This window comes from Anoplophora glabripennis, unplaced genomic scaffold (genome assembly GCF_000390285.2).
Source record: "Anoplophora glabripennis isolate ALB-LARVAE unplaced genomic scaffold, Agla_2.0 scaffold37, whole genome shotgun sequence".
Lineage (NCBI taxonomy): Eukaryota > Metazoa > Arthropoda > Insecta > Coleoptera > Cerambycidae > Anoplophora > Anoplophora glabripennis.
The window spans coordinates 1,404,242-1,425,023 of NW_019416243.1; the positions used below are offsets into that span (position 1 = coordinate 1,404,242).

The window sequence follows — 20,782 nt, forward strand, 5'->3', positions numbered from 1 at the left end:
TTAAAAAAAATAAACACTTTTTGACATATCTCGGCTATCCACGAGTAGATTTGATTTAAACTTGGTACACATTATGCGTATTGGGGGTTCTCATAATTTACAGATTATTAGTCCTATCGCCTGAACCAGTGGCGTTACGACATTGAGTAGAGGAAAGTAATGAAAATATTTACAAGTTCTTGGCTTGCTGCGAAACAAAAAAGTTGCTGTAAATATTAATGCAGGATTTGAATTCAAAGAAAAATATCTCTTTTTCTCATTCAGCACTACCGTGCCATGTTATCATGCATTGGAATCTTAATAGTCCAAGAATCTCATGAACGCTTCGTATTATCGAAAAATACCAAGAGACCTTTTAGATTGCTTTTGTATGGTAGTATTTAAATTTACTTTACATTCTTCTTTTTTTCATGCATTGAAATCTTAATAATCCAAGAATCTCATGAACGCTGCGTATTATCGAAAAATACCAAGAGACCTTTTAGATTGCTTTTGTAAAGTAGTATTTAAATTTACTTTACATTCTTCGAAAAACTCAATGGCGTTCATTTGTTTTTTGAAAAAGGGGCCACGCATCCCTCTTTGCACGCCACTGGCTAATGCGATCCAAATTCCAAATTTAAAGTGAAAACACCCTGTATAACTAAGGAAATATTAAATAAATTCAGATCCATCAATCTGAAACCGATTATTTTGAATTTCCATCTGCATTTTATATCCTACTATAATTAGAATTCATTCACGTATATTTTTCCCGTTCTCAATTGAAGAATTTATAAATAGCTACGCGAATTGTAAGGAATCAATAAACTAAATAAATCGTAGGACTACTTATAAGTTGCGTTATGTAGTACCTACAAAATTAAATTTACTCGTGCAAATTGAACGCCAGAAAACTCTACCTGTCCCGTATTTACTCTTATCGTCGAGTTCTCTGCTCCGTCCCCTTTCATATATATTCGATTATGTGGGAAAGCTCGGAAAATTCTTGCCCGATATAGATGTGCGTATTGTGCTGTTTACATTTTCATTTCAATTACCGTGGGTGGCGGTTGTATAGAAGCTGTTCGAAGATTGAAATTAATTCATCGCATTTAGGTACCGCTGTATATGTGTGTGACTAACCCATTTAGATTCCCATTCAATATGGGATTCGGCTGGATTGGGAATAACACGTCATCATATGGAGGATGTATACACAATGGAAATGTAAAAATTGCAACTTTTTAAAAGGCAAGGTTTACTTCTTGTAATGTGAAAAGTGTCTGGTAAATGCAGTTAGGAAACGGCAAATAATAAACATTGAGTATCTAGAAATCTAGATAAATAATTCAATCAGAGATGATATTGATTCATTTTTAATCTTAATCGATTCGACTGTATTCAAATCAATCAAGATCTGCTGAATTCTAGAAACAGAAGAGGTCTAAGGCTAGACTCTTATGGTATATCGGACCGTACTTGCTAGAAATAAGAAATATCTAATAAAGAATAGGAACATAAAACAGTTCATGTAGTTATGAATGTACTCGTATGAGTTCAGTCGTTCACAAATTCCCAAATGGTCACATTTTAAGAATAGTCATCTTGGGGTACTTTGTTGAAGGCTTTGGAGAAGTCAAAGTAAAGAAGATCGACAGGATCACCACAATCAAAAGCAAGGGACTTGGAAGACATTGAGAATGTTTGTTATTTGGAATGAACCCGTGTTATGATGATGGCAAGAAGTTACGAGTTAAGAGAAAAAAAATCATAAAAAAATCATAAAAATCATTGGAACACTATAATTCTTTCAAGGACTCTGTTATAAGTGAGTAAGCTGATTTACCGATAACTTTAAGACTTTTTTCTGAATATAGCACCTGAAGTAGCGACTGAGACGGGAAAGTTGACGTAGCTATGGAAAATTATAATACGAAATAAATAAATATAAGATAGTCTCACATAACTATGAATTATATAACTTTGTATATGAATAATTACATTTTTTTTATATTCAAGATGTACAACTTCAGTTGACTTTAGATTCTAAGTAAGTTCTAACACACTGAATTAACATTAAGAACACGTACAGCTTTTGGGAATCATGTCTCAAATTATTTTATTTTAACGTAGTGGGCATCTAGATAGGACCAATTACAATGATCCAGATACTTGGCTTGCTGTAATGATTTTTTTTCGGAAATTACTTTACGGAAAATAACTTTACATATTTTTTTTATAAAAAATCTGACTGCTTATCCTTAATCAATTTCACTTAAAAGTGCAGTATCTCGAACTTCATAAATATTAGGGTGGCCCAAAAGAACGAATATTTTTTTGCGTCTCTTGTGAAAATATGTTGTTTATCATGTTTTAAGAGCCCCCTCAAAAAATCAGCTCAAACAAATTTTTAGAGGTCGCTCAAGATTTTTTAAAATTTCCAAAATCGGCAAAAATTGATTTTTTTCTTTTTATTTTATCATTTTCTAGGTTGAAAAAAATTTTTATTCTGAAAATTTCAAATCGATATTATAATTTCTAAAGGTCACTCATAATTATTTTAACTTTCAAAGTAGTGTACCTAAAATGTTTTCGAGCGACCTAAATATAAATATCGACGAATAATAATTTTTTTTATTGAATTTGATGAACAAAAAAATAGAAATAAATCATGAGACATTTAAATTTAAAAAAATTAAACAATTAAAAATATTTGATACTCACAGTGTGGTAGTAAATTTTGCCTGGAGAAATTTTTTAAGTGTCTCGTGGCTGCAATATAAAATAAATTCAAATTCATACCATTTGTAAGCTATATTGTCATATTTGCGATAAAAACATTACATATGTATTATGTTCAAAATTTACTCTCTCGTGCATATTTTCATACACATTTTGAAGTTGTTGATCTGTTATATTCTTGACATCGCTACCGAAACGCCTACTTTTAAAAGTTGTAAACCGGTTTCTTCAAATGTATGAAGATTTATCTACATACACAAATATGTGAAACCATGCTTCATCATTAAAAAACGACAAGTCCAACAAATTACTATATCATTTTTTGTATATACCACTCAAAGTACTGTCTTCCATGGTCTATGGAAAGTAATCCCTGCACAACAGTTACCTTGTATGGGTGGTTTTTTAAAGCTTTTTGACATGTTCCAACTGCAAATCCTAAAATCAAAATTTTAGGATATCAATCCAATTTCAAATTCAAATAAAAATTTCAAAGGTAAAATATTTTAGAGACAGGAACTAAATTTGAGAATATTTGCATGAACTTAAGAAAAAAACTTACATGTTTGAGCAGACAACTTTGATACGGACTTTTATTTATTCTTTACTGTATTTATCGATGACATTTTCTGTAAGTACAGTTGGTCTGTCCGTAAATTTTCCTATGCAAATGCAGTCCTTGGTTTCAAATCTTTTGACAGTAGCACATTTCGGTTGAAAAAAGTCTCATAGTCAATGTTTGCGTCTGGAAATTCCGTCATAAATTGGCATAATGTGTTCTGAATAACAATATTATTAACCTCAAAATTTTATTTCTTTTAAAACTTATCAGTAATTAGACGATAGTTTAGCTGTGAATTTAATATCGAAGCAAAAGAAATAATAAAACGATGGCAGCAAATGAACTCAAACGAAAACAAACACGGACAACGGACGCCTCTGAAAAATGTACAAATGTCAATTTAGCGTCATCGGTCATAATGATTCGTTTACAGTAAACAGTGACAAACCAGTTCATCTACACTCGTGATAATCCGATCGCTCATTGGTAGAATGAAATGTCGTGAAAAATTACACCAATCTTGAGACGGTAAAGCGAAATGTAGTAATTTTTAATTTTACCAGAATATAATTTCCAACGCGATGGAAATAAAATTACAGTTTCAAATAAATTTACTGGTCAAGTGGCTTGTAATCATTTATGAAGGCTCTGATTAGAATAATGAAAGTAGTAAATGTATTAAACAATAATGGTAAATACGTAATTAGTAAGATCTGAGAGCGTGATTGCAATACCCCCTGAATCCTAACGGTCTACAAATGCCAAAATGTGTGGGCAAACGTCAGCCCTTCCTTGACTTATCTGCTTGCATAGCTTATAAACATAAAACGTCAATGGTTATTAAAAAGGGCAGTCTATGATTACTTTCATCTGCGCCAATAAGTTTAATAAATTTTATGTGAATATGCAAAGTATTTGCAATAGTTTAGATTGATACAGAAATATGCATTTAAGATAACAATCCCTAGTAATTTAAATATATCTCTTTTTGGATGTGAATATCTCTGTCTGGAATGCAGACAGATGTAGCAATGATGTCAATAAACCTCAAAACTGAGTCCTCTCATCAAAATATACAAAAAAATGTTTTCCTAAAATGTCTTTAAGGGTCATTTGACCCTTTGAAGATTGGACGAGAACAGGTTTTGATCATCAGTTACATGGAGTTCCATTCAAGGACTATGTAGTCTCCCCATAATAACTGACAACATATTAAAGCTGAAAAGTGTGTCGCTGTTACATTGAGTAGAAAGAACAATTTTGTGATCAGTTATTCTAAAATATATCAACTGGGTTCCAACTATCGAAAGAAAAAAAAACAATTTAAACAACTTTAAAGACATAAATCTTAATGTTAATGTTACCCCAACGTCATTATAATTAAATTAGACAAAAAGGGTGTCTATTTTGTCTAATTTAATTATTTGAAATAGCAAATGTGACTTAATTAATTATACATCCTATATATATTTAACGAAATATGTCATCCAAAATACCGTGCAACCACATTAGAAATAAACACTCTTGTATGCTACAGAGTACTTATAATTATCTTGGAGTTGATTTTTCTGCAATTACCTTATATTTTACAGTCCATAAGCAGCTAAATAAACATTTACTTAAATTCACTCCACCTCAGCTTACTGATAATGATTTTAGAGGCATGTTGCATCCAACCAAAACAAACTAATGTAACTATTTGGCTTTAATACTCCATCAAGCAATATCAGGTGCACAAGTAAGTGTAGGCTAGAGCGAGGTTGAACTAAGTTTATCGATTTACTGGCGGCTCCAAGACATTCTACAGACCTGTAATGGTTTTCACGGCTGATTTAGTACGGAAAATATTTCCACATCTTCTCCCGGCGCAATTTTAAAAATAACGACGCAAACTTCAATGCAGCTTAGGACCAGAACCTACACAATAATTTTAAAAATGAATTTCCATCGAGACGGCGGACGGCCTCAATTGGGGTTTTTCATTACTTTGTAGCGATAAACTAGTACAAATTTCATTAGGGTTTAGTTACTTAGCGGCGTGTTTCATTAGAGGTACTGCTCGTTCAAATAAAATTTAGAACAGAATTAGCAAAGTTATATATTAACTACATATATCAAATACTAAATTGCAGTAAAAAATTTTTAAACTTTGAATGTAAACAAATTAGAGGAAAAGGATGTAATTGGGAGTAATTCCAAACCTCATTCTATCCACTTTATCCATAACATTGTACAGTACACTATACCTGCACAGTAATGGCTGATGCTCTTCTACTCTACATTTTTCGTTGGCTGTTCACAGTTGTAAATTTTAAAAAAAGAACAGAATATATCTGTTAAATGTAATATATATAACAATAAATATTTAATATTTTCAAAATTTAAATCTTCCTCCTAGTTTCAAACAAAATTTTTCGATGAACATCAATTTTCTAAAGAAATATTATACTGCGAAAATTACACGCTTTTTGTGTGCCAGTGTTACAAATTGTTCAGAATTTTGTAACTAGTACAATTATACAATGTTATTTAAATGAAAATTTTATTATTTAGTTCAAAGTAAGCTGAAAGATGTGACACATGAGACAAACTAATCTCCAGTCACGACTATCCCAAAGTGGAGCATACGAAGCAATTTAAATGTAAATCATTTAATGAATTTTAGTTCCTCTGCAACACTATAACTACAAATTTTTCGAATGTAAATCACGTTAGCAAGTTTTGCATAAGTACTGGAAAGTTCTACCAATTTTATGCATTGGTTAGTTTGTACGTCATAAAAATGTAATGCGAGTTTTAAAAGCTGTTTCACAGACATCAGCATGAAATGACTAATGATAATTTTGCCATGTTTGTCAATACATTATTTTAAATGACTGACTTTTACCCTACTACATATTCCAAACTTTAAAGAGACTATCAGAACATTATGACATGTATGTAGATATGTACCTACATACATATTTTTAGTATTACAAAAGTAAAAAATACGAGTATATAGAGTGTCTAGTTTGAGAAAATGTCGATACACAGATTTTTACACTTTTGTAATATTCATTTGTTTAATCTGATAGAAATAAGGATAAAATTTTATAAAATTATTACAAAAAAAGGTCAGCTGGAACAGTTTTATTTTATTGTAAGAAATTAGTTCCAGAAATTTTCATCAAATAAAGTTATACAAACTTTGATATCAAATGCCTAAATATGCTTAAGAAAAATATCCATAGACAAGCTAGTCATATCGAACATATTAATGTTGTAAAGTAACAAATGAATTATCTGCTATTCTTGTTTTTAATGAATGCAATATTTCTGTATTTTTAGTAATAGTACAATACCACATTCACAAGTAAAAATTATGTTTTACCTTTTAATTCCAATACTTAATTTTCATTTAAATAACAGTTCTCATTAATGTTATGTTAAACCCGTTTTGTGACAATCGATGAGCCTAAAGACTGATGTAAGACGCTGTTCAATTCTCTGCACGTTTTTCAATATGGTGAAGACAATTAATATAACTTGATGGATATCCTTACAACGCTAACATTGAGCCAGTACATGAAGTGTATACCATTAGGAGCATTTGCTAATTTAAATTCTTTCATGGTTGATGATGACAGTGTATAAAAATTAAATATTTTAGACATTGAGTAAAACAAGTAAAATAGTATATTATCGAAATAAATTTAAAATTAGTATAAATATTTGCATAAAAATATTTAACTAGTTGTCCAAAGTTTGATAAAGGGTGGTGATTTCAAACCCTTTCAACAAACTGCAGACGGTCAATTAATTACGGATAGCGAAAGTAGCTGGTTTATATCTAGTTGGGTGTAGATTTACATCAGTGCTATATATTACAACTACATATATTCTTAAGTTTATTCCAGTTTCTTTCTGTACATCGATATGTTTGCAGCTGTGTGCCCTTTTTTTCCCTTTGCAAAATTTTTTCCACGACGTTCCTGATTGCTTTTGGACGTCGTATTTTCTGATCTGTTATTTTGGATTCTCATATCTGTTGGTTATTATTTCCAATTCTATATTTTCTCGTAATACCTACCTAGCACTCATCTGAGACGTTCATTTCCGTTGTGTGTAACTTCTGCTTTTTTATTAGAGAGAATCCATCTTTCACACCCATAGGTGTGAACTGGTCTTCTAATGGCTTTAAATATGTTTAATTTAGTTCTTTTTGTTATTTCTCTTCTGTCAATAAAAAACGTTTTTTACAGCCTCATATATTTTTTGTTTGTCTGTTTTTCCTTTTCTTTTTAAGAGATCTTGTTTTTCTTTTTTCCTTCAATATGATATTAAAAATTGTTACCTGCTCTATTCCAACACCATTTATATGTACTTGTTCTTTTTCAACCACTGGTTGGTTTTTTATACTCATCTTCATTCCACGATTTCCAATATTTTACTAAATATTGTAAAATTCTCTAGTAAATCAACTTCATTCATTGTCACATTACCACATCATCAGTTAAAGAATATTCAAGAGATCTACTACTATCTCTAAATTTCTGTACTCTATTGTATATAACAGTTTTGTTTTGATGTTTACCTCTTTTATGTTTTGGTTAACAAATGTTACAAATAATCCATCTCTTGTGATGAATGTTACTATTGTTCTATTGTGACTTATTACGTTATTGTTGATTGCTCGAACAAGATTCATTTTGACTACTTTTCGTTTATGTTATGTTTATGTTTCCTTCCTTGATTCTTTCTCTGTATCCAAGAATATCAAGTAAATTTCTTTTCCTTTACTCGTTGCTCTGTTTATGATCTCTTTTATTGTGCATAATGGTGTTGTGTGCTTCTGCTTAAAGTAAATCCAGTTTTTGATTGACTTCTTCTTCTTCTTCTTTTCCTAGTGGTTGATTCTGATAAGTCCCATGGCATCGCATGATTGACTTAGTATTGATTTATTATTTTCTAAACTTTTGTTTAAGCATTATTTCATACATTTTCACAACTACGCCTAATTTAAGCTGACAAACCAACAATTTCCTTCATCCTAAAATGACAGTGAATATACGTAGATTGATAAACAAATCCGTATATGTAGTACATTCATTCTATGCGTTAAGAGAACTTAGCTGGAGCTAATGCAAGCTTCCCTGCACTTTAACGGTGCTTTTAAAATTATCGCGTGCACCGACTAGAGAGAGCTACCGTGAAGTTTTGTCCCGTTGGTTTCAGAATAAAGGACTTTTCGTGTGAGTTAAACCGACGGGAAAAATTTAATTAGGCGCAAATGACAATCTTAGTTCAGATATGGCTTCTACGAAAGCACGGAATTTAGATAATGAGGAAATTCGGATGTGTGACATTAACCGGCAGTAAAAACGGAATCTTCCTGATGTAATTTGGCTAAGAACAGTCGAAAGTTTCAGTAAAAATTACTAATTTTTGTTCGTCAAAATATATTCCTACCCTTCATTAATCCAAATAATAATTTTTGAGATATTTGTTAAGATAGAGACTAAACTTTGAAACAAATTAATTTGTAAAAAAATTAAATTAGAAATATTATTTTGAAGTATTTGTAGACGTATTTGTCATTTGTATAGTATTAATATATACAGGGTGTTCCATTTATAACTCAGTCGAATTGGGATGTAGTCCTTTTGGAAAAATAGTGGGGGTATTTTATATAACGTTTTTCTCATTAAAGTTACTTTTACGAGATGCAGGGTTTTGTTATTTTGAAAAAAAATTTTCTTCTTAATTACTATAATTAAAAATTTTTTACACGAATAAATATCAAGTATATCTTAAGGAAACATTGAAACCATTTTATTCTTAATAGCAGTAGCGTAGTTATTAATTGTTTGAGGATAATTGACGAAAAAAAGCAAAAATCAAAATTTCTTTAACATTCTAACGGCTTTGCAAACCTCAAAAGATAATAAAAAAAAAGGTATTCTGGATGAAATCAACGGGAATGAGAAAAGTAAGATTAAAAATAATAACGTATAGATCACGAGACTTTTTTATATCTTGATGATGATAATGATTTTTAGTAAAAATGTTTTTATAAAAATTTTATCAAAAATGCTACGGATATTTTTTTTAAATGAGAAAGCAAACCCCCTGATTATCTCTTACATTTCCGTCACTTATCAGTTATTTTGAAATCTTTTAAAACAAATGTACTGCGCTTTAATCATCTTATTTTTTTGTTTTTAATAACCATTTGCGGACCCATGTTAATAAAACCATTTACTTAAAATGGCATTTCCTATTTCCGTTTCAGTTTGACCACCATATTTTAGAGGTACGGTAAAAAACACTAAATTATATGAGATTTTACTGACAAGATTTACTTTAGTAAATATTTTGCTAACTTTCTAATTTATATAGCACAAATATTTTTGCACCGACATTCTTTAACTGAACTATGTGTACTTTGAATTTAATTAGTATCGATCTCCTAGTTTGTACCACATAATTGCCATCACAGTCTTTACACCTAATCTCGTAAATCTCCGATCTTTCGTTTATCGCAATTTTGTCTTTAGAGTTTTGCCAGAGTTGTAACTTGTTTTAATTTTGAACTAATTTTGAGGAAATCTCGAGTAATTTTTATGGGGGCTTCTCATCAACGAATATTTTATACAAAGATGAAACATTCTAAATTTAATAGTTAAACTATTATAATTTAGTGAATAAGAACAGTTCTATGTTATGGCATATAGCGATTTTGAAATAAGGTGTAGCTATAATTAAGACAAAAAAATTGTAGACTTGTATTTTTAAATGTAACTTTCTTCTCCATCGTACAACGAATCTTAAATTTGTGCATATATTTTAAGTAATGATTCAGTGTACAACAGTTTATTTAAGAAAAAAAATAGAAAGAAGAAAGTGTTGTTGCTATCAATAAACACTTTTAACTGTTTTGGGCATATTTCTCTTATTACTAGAAGTAGACCACCAAACCTTATATCACTTTAATGTTAAGGATCCAAATATGAAAAAAATATACGGGGTGGGTGTTCTGTTAACAAAAATATACATATGTATGTTTAGCTTATAATGCGAAATGCAATATAATTATTTTTACCTGCAGTTTTGAAATCACAATAAAATCTCCTAAAATTTTAATCTATGCTAAGTACAAAATTAACAAAATATATATATAAATAAGGTAGAATGTTATGTCCCGAATAATTATGTCCTGGCATAAATATTAAGCAATTAATATTGTAAGCCAAATGTATGTACCTACTAGATAGTCTACTCCTTGCTTTACCTTATTTATCAATTTCCTTGCGTTCATTTGGAATATTTTATTGATCTTCGTACCCGATTCACTAATACAATATTTCAAAAATTGACCTGGAAAAAAGAGTAACAGCAGAGTACGATATGTGGTTTCTATTCAGTGGTTTATGCAGACGTATAGAATAGCCGGAACAAAGTCTATCAAGGGACTGAAATGAAACTAGCAATGTCCAGACATTTGATTATCATCTATGTGGTAACGATTCTCCAAATGCGGTAAATGGACTGATATATGTGTATATCCCCATTAATCTTTGTAATTATAAAAAATAACTTAGGTCGTCACGAATTATACTCGATGTTAAAATATACGTATACATCTAAGACTCAACTTGTAAACCAACATTTTCCATAATCCAACTGTACAAAATTATCTACTATTGGAAGTTATGGAACATCTAAGCTAATCATTTATGACCAAAGACAGCCCACCTTAACAGAATTATAGGAAATTACATATTTTGAAGTTTTTAGATTCAATTGTTCACATTGATCAGTTATTGGCAATCTGACGTGTCTCTTTTTGTTTTCCAATAAGTGTTTCAAAAGAACATACTTCATTATATTTTTCTCTCTATTTAATGTTCAGGAAAAAATCCAGATATGATTACAAAATACATTTCTGAAATGTTTACATCTTAGTTGAATATGTGAACATATTTTTTACAAAATACGAATATTCAAAATCTCTATACTTAAACACTACAATATTTATTCCTATATTTGTTATACTCATAGACATATTCCAGATATCCTCTTCTTTATTTAAACATAAAGTAAATATTTATGGTATGAACATGTTTTCACAAGTCTGTTTTACTTACGCACCCCTTTGTAATAATTTACATAAAAAACAGCAAATAAAATAACAGGCACACTAACACTTAACCAATAAAAGAGCGTCTAAATTATACTTTAACCCTTGTGAAAACGCCAAATAAAAGCTGATGTTTATCTAACATTTGGATATATGATGAAAACAAATTTTAAATGCAATTCAATATGGGCTGTTCTCGTCCTCAGATAAAAGTAAATGTGCTGTTATAACGAAAGAATATACTGTTTTAGAGACGGGAATATTTAAATGTGCTGTTTATTTTTAACATCTAAGGATTGTTTTTCCAACTGGAATTAAATAATGAAATTATTTTTGTCCAAAACTTTTAATTAACATCTTAATTGCCGTCTAATTATTACGAGAAGCGTCAAAAGAGAAAAGAAAAAGAATGAATGAGAGTTTTCCTCGAGTCTAAATATATGGTTTTATTGCGATATAAATAAAACCATGAAGCGTGATTCAGAATATGGTTATTTGTCTGGAAAGGTACTAGATCGCAAAATAGTTTGTGCGATAATTATAGAAATAATATGCACCTATATAATCTGCATGAATAATATTTAATGATTTATTAAGCTTTCCATATATACTGTTAGGTAAATAATAATAGACTAAATATTTAAAAATACATATATTTTATTATTAGTTCCCACATATTTTTACTCATTTTTTAAGGTATTAAGCAAATTCAAACAAATTAAAAAAAAATTATTAAATGAAGACAAACAATGTTCGACACCAGACATCTAACAAACAATAATTATTCAAAATAAAATAAATGTTTAAATAATTAATAGAAAAACACATACCCGATTTGTTTACATTCTCAAATAACTAGAGCTGTGACAATCGGTCTGCTAGCCATTGGCGCCGTCAGTCAGCCACGCTAGCTATCTAGCTGACGTTTAGTCGCCGATTTCCTAGTAATTGAACGATTTCTTTTACGATTTTTGTTGTCTTTTGACGCACAATTGTGTGTAATTATCTCGAGCGTAGTTAGTGCTAAAAACAGCAAACAATTCATAAAAAAAACAAATTTACCGGTAAGCAGCTAGTGCACAATACACGTATAAAAAAACTGGCGAAAACCAGAAGACTCAATTTATTTTTCGTTTAATCTTCATACTGATTGCATGTAATCTACCATTTGACATAGTAAATAATAAAACATTTCATTCCTAGATGAATAAATACAACCCCGAGTGGAAATTACCATGTATGACCAGCTTGGAAGTAGATTATTATTTAATTATGCAAATATTAACATCAGTAGATGTCGAACGGTCGTTCTCTTCAGATTAAGATATTTTATCACCGCCGCAAAACAAGAGTAGAAACCTACATGATGATGCGATCTATAATGGATCCCATCCAGATTGTGGAATCGATGGCTACGATACGTAAAACAATTTACGTGTTTCACAATGTTCACTTTATTTTATGCTGATGATCCGCACCGTACGCCTTTGGTGCGCGGCCAACTGTGATAGCTCTACAAATAACGCAATCATTCCGAGAATGATTCCTATTTTTCTGCTTTCACCTTTGACAAAGTTTGATCACGTAAAAAACATTTTAATTGTATCTTTAATCATTATTTGTTACTGACTGTTTAATGTGTGTTACGCGTGGTGTAATAAAATACCACGTGGGACATTCAGCCCATGGAGCAGTCGTTTACCGCAGTATCAGCAGCTAGCAATCTTGCATGTGAGGTAGAATGCATGTCTGGTGTCGAAGAACAGTGTTTGATTTCATTTGATAAATATATTTTTTTAATTAATACGTTAAAAAATGAATAAAAAATAAATATTTTAATTTATTAGATATGTTTGTTTTTTGTTATATGTATATGCACACTTATTTTGACAAAAATACAGTTTAACTATCTACGTATAGGGTTTTCCACTGAGAATTATCAACCCAATAACTTTTTTTATTTTTGACATTAGGAAAAAAATTTCCTACAAAACTTGGTGCTTCAAATATGTATGCAAGTTGATGTCTTTTGTCCGAAGTTATTTATTTGTGGATAGTTTTCGTTTCTTGTATTTGTATCTATTTTGCCACCTGCGATGTCTTTTACATAAGATTTTTTTGTGGAATATACATCCTTTATTACATTTCTAAAATATGTAATTTTTCTATTATTTCAGCAATATAAATATGTCATATGTTTTATTTATATGTTTTCTAGACTTTTTGTTCATATCGACAATACAAATGAGTATTCCAATTTTATCACGTTGCTAGTATACTAAGACTAAAATCAAATTAAATTACAATAAAGATGAATTTGTGACATAAAACTAAAATATATCAATAAAAAATATATATAGTATAAGTATACAGGATGTTTCACTCAAAGCAGTACTGCTTTAAAAAATCTTTTAGGTTCCGTCCGATGTAGGTAATCTTTTGAAATGATGAATATGTTCCATTTGTGACATTCGCATTAGGTTCGCTTGAGAAAAAAATTATGAAAGTATTACAATCTTAAATGGAACACTGTGTAGATATTAAGAACATTTTTTTTAATACGTTAACTATTGTCAGTCTCTTTTTATCGTATTTATTTTTTAATCTGTTTAATATAAACAACTCAATTTAAGTTTAATAACAATAAAAAAGAGCGTAGTTGTAGGTTGAAATGTAGATAGTGGTTGTATGAATTTAAAAGTTATCTATGAAAAATCACTGAAAGAAATATATGACATGTTTATTTATAATGTTGAAATTAAGAGAGCTAGGAAAACTAGAAAAAAGTATACTTTTCACATGAAAGTTCATTATTTGTTTTTCTCTAAAAACGGGATTAAATTTCTTCCCCAGAACTAAAAAGTTACAAAGGTAATCATTTTTATGGAAAACCCTGTACACAGAACATGTAACATATTACAGACAAAAATTTAGAGATATTGTGTACAATTTCCATTCCAGTTGGTCACTCCTTATCTACTGCTTCAATAAAAATGCAAGAAATTTTCAAATAATTTTGTATTCATTATAATAATTATAGACGATTCATTCATTTACAGGGCGATTCACTATATTTTCACCCTCCCATTAACTTTTTTAGGATTATAAAAAAATGTGAAATACATAAGTTGCACGATTTTTTATGAAGTTTTAGAAAATGATAGCAGAAAAACAAATGAAGTCCAAACAAATTGCCGCGGATGTTAACTTTATTAATTTAAATGGAACACCCTATATATTTTTACATATTTGGATAGAACGTTCCCTGTCGAGCATAGTTATATAGGGTTTGTTGGGTCCATCTCTATCAATAAGCGAGATACTATTGAAAAAAGAAAAGAAAGTTTTTTATGAAGAAAATAAGACATCTTGTAATTGTTAGACCTCATTCAGGCATTGCTGCCTTTTTCTAATTCCGTAAGGATTTACATATTTGGTTGTAATATATTTTGATATAGCGGACATTGATACGGTCCAAAATGCGTATAGGTGTTTTAACTAAATCTCACTAATTAGGCCGTGCGAGGCCTAATTACTTATGGACAACGTTATATGATAGGTCGTGACAGTGGCAGGTAGTAATGTCACGATAACAATGTTATTGATTGACAGTTTGTATTATTATTTAAATAAAATGGGTTACACAGAAGTAGAAAATTGAAATATTATTAGGAATTAAAAAATCTCTATTTTAATTCTCCATACTCTTATGGAGAACTTTGCTCTATTTTAATTCCTATGATATTTCAATTTTCCCATCATAAATATAACATTGTCCAAGAGTAATTAGGCCTCTCACGGACTACTTATTGAGATTTAGTTAAAATTATACCCATTTTGGACCATATCAATGTCCGAAATGCCAAAATACATTACAACTAAATCTGTAAAACCTTACGTATTTGGAAAAAAGCAGAAATACATGAAAGAGGTCTAACAATTACAAGATGTCTTATTTTATTAATAAAAAAAACCTTCTTTTCGTTTTTCAATTGTATCTTGCTTATTGTTAGAGATGGACCCAACAAAACCTATATGAATATGCTCTACAGGGAACGTTATATCCAAATATGTAAAAATATACAGGGTTCTCCATGTAAATTAACAAAGTTATCATCCGCGCCCAATTTGTTTGGTCTTGATTTCTTTTTATACTATCATTTTCGAAAAATTCATAAAGAATCGTGGAACTTTTGTATTTCACATTTTTTTATAACTCTAAAAACAAAAAAGGTAATGGAGAGTCAAAATATAGTGAATCACCCTGTACCATTTTGAATGTCGTTTAAATTATAACAAATTAAAAAAAATTTAATGCCTTATTTATTCAGGATGTTCAGTTACCAATGGCTAAAATATAAAAAGTAAAGGAGTAGTAAAATTTCATTGAAAAATGTTTCCAAGTTACAGGGTTTGAAACTGAAAAAACTATTTGCTGTTTTTCTAATTTGACAAGGAGAGTACTAACTCGGACCTCCATCATTAAGTACAACTCCATGTAAATACAGAAAATCAGTGGCGAGCAAACTTCATTCATAGGAGTCTCTTAAGGCCTATATCTAAATATTATGTCACTGTCTAAGTCTAAAGGATAAATAATATTATTCATATTTAAAATTTCATTGGTTGATATTCATATGTCTCATATATCGGTAAAATGCTTAAAGAAAAAAAATTCTATTTTCTACTGCACTTATCGGTTACAAGTCGTCATTTAATTAAACATATTTTTTAAATTTGCACCTATATCTTATTTTTCACGATTTAGATCAATTTACGTCGATTCAAATATCTACCTCTAATAAGATTGAAACTATCCTCCGTCGCATTTCTTGACTTTTGACTTTTGAATAGAGGTAAGTTGGCCTAATTAGTAAATAAATGCATAATATAGCTATAAATTTTTTAACAAAAAAGGAAGAAAAAAGAAATATGTCTAATTATATTAGAATACACCATGTCCGTCACTGATCACACATTAAAAAAAAATCTATTTAAAAATCATTGACTTAACTTTAATTCAATGTAGTTTGCATACCACTGTTTCCTTTTTTGTATTTACATGAAATTGTACTTCATGATGCAGGAGGAGGAAAATTGCTGAAGTGTCCGAAATATGATAGCAAATGGTTTTTATTTTTTAAACTTCAACACCGTGTATCTAAAAAAAATGTAGCACTTTTATTTAGGACACAATCTTTAGAAATGTTATTGTCATATTAACATATTTTAACTAATAGCGACATGTAGATTTTATTTGGTAGCTTTGATTCACAAAATGAAAATAAAATATCATTTGTGCAATGAAAATTATTTACAATATTGTGGTTTATACGTCCTATACAGTTTCAATTCATAAAGGTAGTTTACATTTTATGCTTTAATCAGTTTGCTAACGAAGGTAGGCATGGAGTGACCCGCTTACACAGCACCCTCTAATAGACCCCTTAGATGTTCGATGTAGTAAATGCGCCAAAGCCAACCCTTTAATCGTAAGTTAATTATGTGCATACAGTGTATTCGTGTGCAGTGACGAGGCCAACAATGCCTGTTCGACGGTGGACCTGGAGGACTGGAGGAGGCCAAGGTCGGAGTCGTCGACGGGGGCAGACACGGACTCGGTCTACATGCACGGGTCGGTCCTGGTGGATCACCACAAGAGGAAAAGGCCGGTGAGTCCCAGAATAGCTTTTTGTTGCATGAGTTATTTACTAGTTTCAGTAACAACATACATAAAGTGTGCTGTCCGAACGGAAAAATAAAGGGATCTTTTCATTCTAGAAAAAATTTGTATCTTCTGCAACCTGAGGGGTTATTTCTTTAATTATCTATCTACCGCTATGACCAGTATCATAACAGTATTAACTGACAAAAGAATTTACTATTAACTTCTCGAAAGGGAGTTTATAATTATCATTACACTTTAATTAATACGTGGGAACTTAGAAATGTTGTACGTTCAGAGAATGAATACCAGACACTTACCGTATGTCGCTCATGCACAAGGTAATCCAGTGGTTGGTTGTATAGGGTGACGCTTAAGTTGGAAGAACAAGAAAACACCAAAACCTTCCAGGAAGGGTTTTATTAACAATAAAAACAAAATAAACAAACAAAATAACGACACAACGGGCTCGAAAAACATTATTAATTTATTGACACGCGACAGCGTACCGAGATTCAGGGAATGCGCGAACCATAGCATAATTTGGAATGACTATATCCATTATTAAATTAACCCTAGACTCTAAAACTAAGTAGACTGCTCGATGTGGAACCCAAGGAAAAACTGCCTGTTTTTTCGGAGATCTCTCCTGAATTCGACACCTCGCTTCGACACGCCCATTTCTTGGGTCCAGACGTATATGTTCTTATCTTACTGGCGGGAACCCTGAATATCGGGATGTTAATCGTTATCTAATGGACTGAATTTACATTATAAATAATTCTGTGACTAACTGGACTTACAAGTAACTCTAGCCTTCCTCTAGTGACTCCGTGTAGCAATACGGGACGGATTAGTCAATCTCATTTAATATATTCTTATAGCTTGGAAAATTCGCCTAAAACTAGCTATTTGATCCATTATTATTTTTTTAACAACTTCTAACAACTTATTCTTGGAATTCCTACGTTCTTTGGAATGCATTTCGAGCGTTATTAAAAATTAAGTTAAATTAAAAGTGTCGGTTTCTTTGTTCTGTCACACCATAGTTCTGTCCCACCATAGGCTGGCGCCTCCCGGACGCAACAGATTACTGTCACATGGTGATACGTTTTCAAGAAGTTACTTAACTCGAAGTGTTTTGGGGTTGTTCTAATTATCGGTTTGTAAATTTATTAGTCTCCGCGACAAAAGCTCTTCAGACCACCCTCTAAATACAAATATGGCACCTTTACTACTTGACCCTCGTCTGCCCGTGGTTGTTCTTAGAAGGCCTAATAAAACTATTGAGCTCCAATTTTTCCGAAAATCACCCCATAAATTAGACGGATCTGGCTTTTATTACACTTCTTTGAATACACAGAGAAATTAATAGCGGTTTTAAGACTTTCACGTACCTTGCTGTTATTTAAAGTGCAATCATTTTCAGGTTGTCTTGCTCTGGTTTACGTGTAGCCTTCAGATTTATAATGCACTCTCTTAGGCTTGGCTGATAGTCTTTGACCTGCCCCTGTTATTCTCAGGCTAGGCTCTGTGAGGAAAATCCGCTATCAGACAATGGTGGCCCTCTCAGACGTTTTCTAATGGCTTATGCATTCCATGCGCCCAGCATGCAATGCTTGCAATGGTTTGCCATTCTATATAATATATAATGTTCAATGATGACTTCGCAAACTTCACCGCGACCGAAACCGTTTGAGATCACATCACTGATCTTACAACATTGGCGTAGCTATGTGCGCATGTATGCCTACGCAGCAGGGTCAGATGCGTAGTACCGCGTTCGTCCGTAGTGATGCCATTGTTGTTAATCATTCCTCCAGACCTGCATAGTGCAGTGATATGCCACGTCCTTTATCCTACTTCACAGGACTAGAGGCGGGATCTCACACCCTACTCCCACCATTGTATTATTCAGGAAAGATGGATAACAGTAGTGGGGATGAAAGCGAAACCACGCTTTCGATCCTATTGCGCAGGTCTACATGCGCGCGCAATCTCGCCAGCTCTATAAAACAGGTGACAATGTCCGAATTGGTCTCATTCGCGGTACAACTTTAGCGAATGGAAGAACGGCGAAACATTTGGAAGTATTGGATATAACCAGTAATAGAATACTATAGAACGTTCTAAAGAATTATTATTATTGTATTAGAACAAAGAAAAGTTAAAATGATGCTCATTTCGGATCTTGTTGGTAATTCTAAAGTGCAAGCCTCAGTTGCGACCAAACTTTTGCAGAATCAACATTGAAAGTGCCGACAGTGAAGAACAACGAAATGTTTGATGCGTCCAGTTGCAGAGACTGCTACGGAAGGTCTCAGAGAACCATTTTTGTATTAGAATGAACAGGAACCGAAATAAAAAGCCTTGTCCTAGCAAAACAAGGACAGGTTAAAGATTTCTTGCTAAAGCTAAAAAACTGCATTATAAGTCTGTAAGTGGCGGTAACAAAGTACATAGGCCACGGCCTAACAACCCTAAAAATCATATTACTTTAAATAAAAGAGAAAATAGTTTCCTTGCGAATAAATTTCACTTATAGTAAAAAAATGTTAGTTTTGGATAACATCTAACCAGTTTTATGAAGATGTTAAACAAACTGGTTATAAATCTGGTTACACTTGTGCAACGGTATTAATAATAAACTATACATATAATTTCAGTTTCTGATAGAGCTATTATCAGCTTTATATTTTATTGGAATTTCAGAAAATGCAATTGCGTGTATACATAGTTATTTGTCACATAGATTTCAGTATGTGAAAATAGATAAAGAATTCTTCTGTATCACGCGGGGTTCCGCAAGAATCCATACTTGGGCCTTTACTATTTACCATTTATTTAAGTAATCTAACAACTTGCCTAAAAATTGTAAAGTGTATCTTTATGTCGACACCACTCAACCGTATTCATCATTTCACACTATCAAAGTGAATGTGGCAAAGCAAATCATAAATTTACAGCGCTTGATCTCATTTTCTAATCTAAATCAATTAACTCTAAATCCTATAAAACTGTCTTCTGAACTAATAGGTACAATAAGAATATGAATAATCCTGTACATATTGCGAACGCCCGCAGTGTCTTTGTCTGGGGTCCAGAAGTCTCGACACTCGGCGTCGTCGTCATCGATAACGTTTTTTCATGTACAGCTCGATATCTCCTCGGTCGAATCGCTTATTTCAAGCTTTAGCTAGACTCAACAAAGCGCCTACAGTTTTTTTCAAGTCAGATGTATGATTGTGAAGACCCTCGATTCAGAGTGGAGTGGCAGGAAAGGACGGAAGAATGTCCTGTCGATTTTTAGAATAACTTGAATTTTATTGTTCCTCGTAGCACTGAGTGATTTTTTGAAATAAGAGATTTTGATATTATTTTCACTCAGGAAGGCAAACTAGGATTGGTGGTAAGATAGTCTTTATTTTCCTGGACAGACTTTTTCAAAATATCAGTTTTATTTACAAGAAATGTAAGTACAACGAAATTAATTATGCACACGTGAATTTGTTTATTTGTTTCCAAATGAACATTTGGATCAATTTTGGTTTAAAAAAAAATATTGAGTTTAACGTCGCCTTCCAAGCAGGCGTCGGATTTCACCAACACAGTCAAAAACTAACATTTACTGTTAAAGCCTCGCAACTTTAAAAATACAAGGTGTGGATTATATTATCGTAGTACGCAGGACACTCTTCCAAAATTCACTCAT

General features: G+C 31.4%; 1 protein-coding gene across 1 annotated transcript in view; it reads left to right on the forward strand.

Moving 5' to 3' along the window:
* The window catches only part of LOC108913519 (muscarinic acetylcholine receptor DM1), a 120,204-nt gene that overhangs the window by 66,114 nt on the left and 33,308 nt on the right, over positions 1-20,782 (forward strand). Inside the window, exon 4 of the mRNA XM_018719083.1 lies at positions 16,936-17,077. Coding sequence (XP_018574599.1) covers positions 16,936-17,077 — 142 coding nt within the window. The remainder of the gene's footprint in view (positions 1-16,935; positions 17,078-20,782) is intronic.